Raw genomic sequence first — 8,034 nt, 5'->3', positions numbered from 1 at the left:
GAAAATGTCTTGAGGAAAAAAGTTGCATGATCAATTGTCCTTTAAATGTTAGTATGGGATCATCATGAGGCCAAGACTTGTATCAACAGAAGCTCATCTTAAACAAGTAATGCTTTTTAATCACATGATTTTATTGTGGGTTTTAAATGATCAAATAGACAACAAAAAACAAAAAAACAAAATCAAAAATCAAATAGACAGTTATAACAGATACTGTAAATATTTCCTAAAATCACTGTCCCGCTTCAAGTTCAAGTGAAAAGCGGTGTTTGACAAATTAAAAGCCCAACAGAAACTGCATTAAATATTGCTTCAAAACATTGTCACATAAAGTTATATAAATTTATTTTGAAGTAAAGAAAAAAAAATAATCGTGGGGTTATTATTCAGTAGTTCAATGATTTAGATACTTTTCAGACATCTTTGTTTTCATTAAAACCGATTAGTTGAGTGAAATCATTCAATTTACATTGCTATTATGACATATCTGCAATTAAAATATGGGTAATTAAATATCCATATGCCTGTAGGCTATATAATTGATAGAATAATTACATTTCAGATGAATCTCTTTTACTAGGACTCTTCTTTGGCTGTCATCATCAGTAGCCTAATTATTTACATTTGTAGCCTACAGTTGTAGCAAATGTTTAAATTTACTTTTAGCAAATGCATCATCACCCTGCAAAAGTCGATTAAATAAGCCTATGTTACAATTGTAAAGTAAATTCACATTGTTTTTAAGGGGGCATCTTCCCCCAATGTTGTTGTGTTTACTTGTACTCAATTATTATTATTTTTTTAATAAGACCTTTATTTTCGGTACTTGATTCTGATTGGGTGGGGAAACAAACTTTTGTTTATTTGGACTTTTAACGTTGTTTTAAAGTCCTGAATGGATATTTCTAAACGTTTCCCTTGACTTCATTTCCGTCTCCCCAGTAGCCTATGGTGTTTTTCTCGATTGGTCGTTGGGTGGCGCGTCGCTCTGGTGTGCACAGTTCGGGAAAGTGTCATCGGCACGCACACAGCTCAACTCTTTACAGACCGACAAACTTTCACTGCCGGCGGTACGAGCGCTTCACCGCTGCTGCCTCTCGGAACTCCGTATCCCGACGCGAGTGAGCGAGACCCGCGACAGTCTGCTATGAGAAAATGTCCGTGAATGATGTATACGTGTTCCGGCCGTTCAAACTCATCGCTCTTCTCTGCGTGTTTCTCGCGCTTTGCCTGGACATTGTCGCGCTGCTGAGCCCCGCGTGGGTGACGGCGGATGGATACGCGCTGTCGCTATGGGAGTCATGCAGGGAGATCGACACCGACTGGACCTGTGCCTCCACCCTAAAGTCTGGTCAGTGGTGCCCTTACCAATGTTTTCAAGGAGACAAATGCATGCTGTTATTAATAAATATGGGGATTATAACCATTATAACTACTAAACGATTGTTGTTGATGTGTTCAAGCCGTAAACACTAGACGATTTACGTCTAAGGAAAAAGTCCGTAGATAAACAAACAAATAAATTAATAAATAAACAAACTTCGAATGTAACAATTATTGACTGATTGTTGCATTAGCGGCAATTGACGTCACACGTCGCATTTTATAGCCATGATTTGCTTTGTTTGTCTGCACCTGACGGTTGAAATTAGCGGAAAACATCAAAACCCAAGTCGCCAAATGTGCCCAAAACAAGCCCATGTGGTGATCTGCCGTTACTTGAAAATAATAACAACACTGTCGCAATTTGATATGTGAAATTTGCGGAATTTACGGTGGTGCGCGTCACAGATGACTTGATCAAACAATGGGTCATTGTTAGTCGACTCAGTTTGTCTATTATTTTAAACACCTAGCGGCAGTAGGCTAGACCATTTGCTTTTTTGAAAACAAGAAAAGACAGAAAGAAAAGGAAAAGACAGATGTTCAGGCATCCCTTTACACCCTTCTGTTGCTCTTCATGTTGATGAGCAATTCTTTTTCTCCATCTGGGAGGTTTCGCGTCGACTCTCGTGGGCTTTGTGATGATGGGGTGGGCGTGTTCCTCACCATTGTTGTCTAGCTGGCAGGAATGTCTTTGTTTTCATGCTTTTTGGGAGGACGTTTTTTTTTGTAAACCAAATACAGCATGATGTGCTAGCGTTCAGTGCATTAGTCCATTGAAGTATGAAAAAGGAATGCAATTTTCTGATCATTCCCTCCTAGTGTGGTTTCAAAACTGGCCTTTTTGGTCACTGTGATTTTTCCAAGACATGTTCCTGTATCAACATATTTTGTTGATCCTGGAACTACATTCCTGTCTGAAACTTTAGTCTTAACCATATCCCTAAAACCAGAGGGAAGTGATTGGTGAATAACACTGATGTAGAAGCACCTGACCCTGGTTGTAAGCCTAAACTTGACATAAACTTTAATCTTGGCCCTCAAATCTGATTGGTTGATTGGAATGTTGTTCTCAAATCAATAAAGATGTTGATCCAGGAACATGTACTTGGTAACACAGAAGGAGAAATTTTGAAGACTGCTGGTGCAATGAATGGAATACAAGAACACCACAAGAGTGTTTATTTTGACTTCTGTGATATATCTTTAGTCTTTTGAAGACCAGGGGTCTCATTTATAAAACTGTGCGTAGGATCCTTACTAAAAGTGTACGTGTGCCCGAAAGTCAAAAATGGCATACGCCAAAAAATATTCCGATTTATAAAACCATTCGTACGGCAGAACCTGTGCAGAATTCACTTTATAAATCCCAGTCAGCCGAAGATTGTGCACACATGCGTCATCTACCCAAAATAACCATATGGAGTTTACAACGCCTAGTTTAAATATGCATATCCTCATCTTCATATCATTTGCATATGATTATTCATCCATGTGATTCCATGTTGAGGTAAAAGACGTTAGGAAAATATGAAATACAGATGTGCTGTGTCACAATAAATTATTATTATTATTAATTTAGTAGCCTATATCCTTGCCTTGTTTTTGAACGAATAAATCAATTAAAGGGTTAGTTCACCCAAAAATGAAAATTAAGTCATTAATTACTCACCCCCATGCTGTACCAACCCCGTAAGACCTTCGTTCGTCTTCGGAACACAAATGAAGATATTTTTGATTAAATTTGAGAGCTGTATAACTACCACATTGGCTCCTAAGGGACTGCCTCTTGACGGCCCAGAAAGTCAATGAAGAAAATGTTTAAATATCCCAAGTGACTACCGTGGCTCAACTATATGTTTATCAAGCGACGCGAATACTTTTTGTGCGAAAAAACAAACAAAAATAACGAGTTTATTCGACTATTTTTTTCTTCCTTGTAGGCCAGAACGAGACTTCCTTATAGATTTCCACGACGCATGCGCGAGATTTGCGATCTGCGTACACCAGCTTACTACTTCAGATCGCAATTCTCGCGCATGCGTCGTGGAAATCTATAAGGAAGTCTCGTTCTGGCCTACAAGGAAGAAAAAAATAGTCGAATAAACTCGTTATTTTTGTTTGTTTTTTCGCACAAAAAGTATTCGCGTCGCTTGATAAACATATAGTTGAGCCACGGTAGTCACTTGGGATATTTAAACATTTTCTTCATTGACTTTTTGGGCCGTCAAGAGGCAGTCCCTTAGGAGCCAATGTGGTAGTTATACAGCTCTCAAATTTAATCAAAAATATCTTCATTTGTGTTCCGAAGACGAACGAAGGTCTTACGGGGTTGGTACAGCATGGGGGTGAGTAATGAATGACCTAATTTTCATTTTTGGGTGAACTAACCCTTTAAGATACATTTTTTTATGCATCAATGTTCAGTAGATTTACGGTTTTACTTATTTTACTTGTATACCGTTAGATTATAGGTTATATGTGCCTCAGTTTCACTAAACGGTCCAACGTGCTTGCTGGCGCGGACATTTAAAGGTGCCATGTGTCAGAATTGAGGTTAAAATATCCAAAAAAATTAGCTACATGGCACGCATCAAAAGAATGAGAAGAAATAAGGTTGATGATGTCATAAAAAATGTTACATTTCTAGCCCGGGCCGGCAGGTGTCATAATACCAGTTTCGGCCATTGGAGGCGGTATGCGGCAGGCGGGCAACATAACCACCAGCCAAACTGCAATACACGAATAACTGACAGTATTGACAGTATCTGACAGTATCTGAGAGCTGAGATTTTTTTATATATCATAACTAGAGCCAGACCGATATTATCGGCCGATATTAGGCATTTTCCAAACGATCGGTATCGGCAGTTATAATGGCCGATAAATTAATATTTCAAAAATAAAATAAAAACGGACGAAACACGCTTGAACCATGTCATGAGTGTTGGAGTTGTATAGTTTGTCCACTAGAGGGCACTCTACACCGTCCCTGTTGGCAACATTCATTGAGTTGGTCACGATACATACAGTATATTGCTTGAATAACAATTAAAAGAACATCCCCATCAGTTCTCTTTACTCAAATAAGCATGACAAAATTTGTGACTATCATGTCCAGTTTCAAATAAATAAATAAATAAAATATCAGCGATATATCGGAATATCGGATTTTAAAACCCAAAAATATTTGTATCGGTATCGGCCTTCAAAATCCTTTATCGGTCGGGCTCTAATCATAACTAACCTGCTCTGTCTAGTCTGTTGGTCTCCGTGTCCTTTTCTGTGCGTGACAAAATTAATGTGTGGCGTGAGAGCGTGTGAAAAGTGTCAATTGCGTGTCTCACAGTGAATTCGTGAGAGTTGGCAGCTCTGAATGGCGCTAGCTTGGTCAACATTAGGGGTGCACGATATTGACAAAAATGTGATATTGCGATATCGATAATGAATATTGCGATATCGATATTAATTTCGATATTTTTAAACGGATGTAAAACTACAAAAGTTATTGGAAAACGCATCAAAAAGATTAATAAATAAAACAAGTTTTCTTACAACATAAGATTTATTTCAACTGACAGTCATATTGGACTGGTACAGCATTAATAAATAGGCCTAAATAATATGTCTACAGAACAGGACATGTTAGTTGTGTACACTACAGTGTAAAAGATAATAAATAAATAGCAAGTCTACAGAACACACTATGCAACATAAACGCCACTATATGCGTTTTCTTTAACCGGATAGCTATGACCGTGAAAAGACCAGATGTAAATGCCCTGTGAAACGCATTCGTGACGTATTTGAATCTAATCGCTCAAACCACTTCAGGAGGTGGTCTGGGCCGCATTTCAGTCGAAACTGGACAAATGTAAATGCATCTCGTTATTGAATAAACCACATATGTAAAATGTACTCCTTCCAAAAACGCTAAAAATGAGAACGTTACAGGCTTGTCATGTTATGGCCAGATATGACGACGCGCGCGACTGCAACACGCATCACCGCAGATGAGCAGCTGCTGAACATTTACTTTTCATCACGCCAACGCGCAAACTATCAAAGTGAAAGTAAGTCGCAGACGCTTTTCACAGTTATCTTCATTAAAATTAAATAAACGAACTTATCTTATTTTACCTGATGATCATAAAACGCAGCTCATAACTGCTTTCGGTGACGTGAACTCCATTAAATCTGCATATAGCGCGGGAATTGAAGATCGTATTTTGATAAGTCAGATAGCTATCCGATCAGTGAAAACGCATGAAGTTGCCAGGTGGACCGTGGCCTGATGTTTAATACTTGTGCGCTGGTGTGCGCGTCGAGCCACCGGCAAGTGTGTGTGTGGGACTGTGTGGTTGGAGAGCAAGGGAGAAGTGAGAGAGTGACGGCGGTTAGCTTTGGAGCGAGTAGCGACTTTATATTGAGAAAAACAAAGTGTCTCCCCTGTTCTTTCTGACCACTGTGGGAAATCTGTAGCATGAAAAGTTAAACCTCTCTTGATTTAATATTGTTTATGGAGAAGGAGAATCAGGAAATGAGTCGGGGGGAAATGCAACGGTGCATGTCGGACCAGACGCATCATAAAAAAAATATTGCGTAAATATCGCGACACTTTCGATATGGATATCGAGCAACGTGATATCGCGATAACGATATTGATTCGATATATCGTGCACCCCTAGTCAACATCAGCGAATGCTGTCAGTCAAATTAATTCAAACTAATAATAAAAATGGAATATGAACAAAACGAATACCGTAAAACGTCAAATAATAGCCCGGGCTTTCATTTCCCATATCGTATATCGTATCGAAATGAGATGGCCTTTATAATTCAGTGTTGAGATGTTGTTCATATAGTCTCTAATCTCTAAAAATCTCCAATCTCCGCGGCCGCGGCACAACTCACTTTCTGGAGGTATACTGCCCCCATCTTGTATGGAATATGGAGTATGATTTGATTTTTTTTTGACACATGGCACCTTTAAGAAGGGATGGATATTGGCTTCAAGTGACAGGCTTGGTGAGTGAAATTATATTTGTAGGCTATTATCTTTCTGTAGCCTATAGGCTATAATTTTCATTAGATTTTCGGTCTAAAAGTGACCAAAAAGACATTTAACTCCAGCTCAACATCAGTGTGGCCAATTCCCTTTGTCTCCAGAATGTCGGTGTGCACATTTTTTATAGATCACAACCTTTGTGTGGAAACTGGCATACGTATGTTTCCAGCCCTGTTTTGTGCGTACGCACGCTTTATAAATGAGACCAAAGACCTTTACATTCTCCTTAGCAAGTTAATGAGAAGTAGTGTAGGATTCGAGAAGGAAGTGTTCTTTTGAGTTCATTACATTGTATCATTTTGTCCAGTTCATAAACCCGGTCTGAATAATTCATTCCAGTTTCTCGATTTCAATAGTGCCTCACTGGAAGGGGATATAATCAGTTGGATAACAATGCCCATTTCAGTCTGTTCCTCACACAAAGCTATTGAATGTCTTTAGGAAACTTTGCAGGAATATAATGCATGAGTCATAGACCACTTTTATGGTGCTGCTACATCCTTAGTAATGTTCCCCATTCACTCTAATTGCAATGAGACTGCACAGTCTTCAGAATTTGTAACTACTCATTGAAGAACAAAGTCATGCAGGTTTGGAATGACATCAGGATGCGTAAAGATCAGAATTTTCATATTTCATATTTTTCAAAAACCTGGTCTAAAGTCAGTGGCGCGTTGCGCGTACATTCAGATGCAATTTTAAGTGCGCATGCTTGGCCATAATACAGTGTGTGAACAACGCGCATACACTGTAGATGATTCTCTCAGCTACACAGATGCATTTTACTTTTTGCAAATGATACATTATTATAAGAAAAAAATATATAAACATGAGGGAAATCATTGTTGTGTCCATGATGATGGGAAAAATAGGCATAAAACTTACACATTTACCCAAGTTATTAAATGCATGTTTAACCGAAGCTAATTTGGGTGGGTTTGTCCCATCCCCAATGTCACTTCTCTTTCTTTTACGGCCCTGACGAGAACATCGATCTCCTCGGCTGTGAACCGATTGTGAAGTGTGTCTGGTAAATGCGCCGTTAAAATAGAATTGCGCCATGGAACAAGCGCACCCAACCCGATCTCACGGGAATTCGTACGAATTTTACGAGGTGGCTAATTCGTAACAATTCGTACGACCTCACTCATACGAATTAGTACGATTTTGCTAAATCGTACATATTTTACGAATTAGCCAATTCGTATAAATTCGTACGAATGACCTACCCCTGACCCCGCCCCTAAACATAACCGTCACGTGGGTTTAGACAAATTGTACAAATTCGTACGAGTGAGGTCGTATGAACTAGTACGAATTAACCACTTTTGAATCACTTGTACGAATTCGTACGAATTGGTCGTGAGATAGCGTAGGCGCACCTCGTTCTTCATTCTTTTAAAGGGAATGTGATATGACGCTCTTATTGGTTTATTTCCGTTACGCCCAAACCACACCTATGAATAATGAAGCTACTCCAGACCAACCCCTTTTAGATTTGCGCCAGGTGCAAGAGGCATTTATCCCGCCGGGAAAATAGCAACAACGCCGGGATCCGCCCACAAAGTTACTTTGCACTTTGA

At 39.1% G+C, this 8,034-nt stretch overlaps 1 protein-coding gene across 2 annotated transcripts in view; it reads left to right on the top strand.

Annotated features, from left to right (window-relative positions):
* Positions 1 to 981: 981 nt before the first annotated feature.
* Positions 982 to 8,034, top strand: part of LOC120471729 (transmembrane protein 47) — a 49,418-nt gene continuing 42,365 nt past the window's right edge. For both annotated transcript variants that reach the window (XR_016168220.1, XM_039661628.2), the window contains exon 1: positions 982 to 1,351. Coding sequence is in view for 1 of the 2 variants with exons in the window: in XM_039661628.2 (XP_039517562.1) it covers positions 1,156 to 1,351 (196 nt within the window). In the remaining variant the exon portion in view is untranslated. The remainder of the gene's footprint in view (positions 1,352 to 8,034) is intronic.

Source organism: Pimephales promelas, chromosome 4 (assembly GCF_988280905.1).
Source record: "Pimephales promelas chromosome 4, fPimPro1.hap1.1, whole genome shotgun sequence".
Taxonomy (NCBI): Eukaryota; Metazoa; Chordata; class Actinopteri; order Cypriniformes; family Leuciscidae; genus Pimephales; species Pimephales promelas.
The sequence above is the reverse complement of the archived record's forward strand: the minus strand, read 5'-3'. Positions and strand labels throughout refer to the sequence as shown.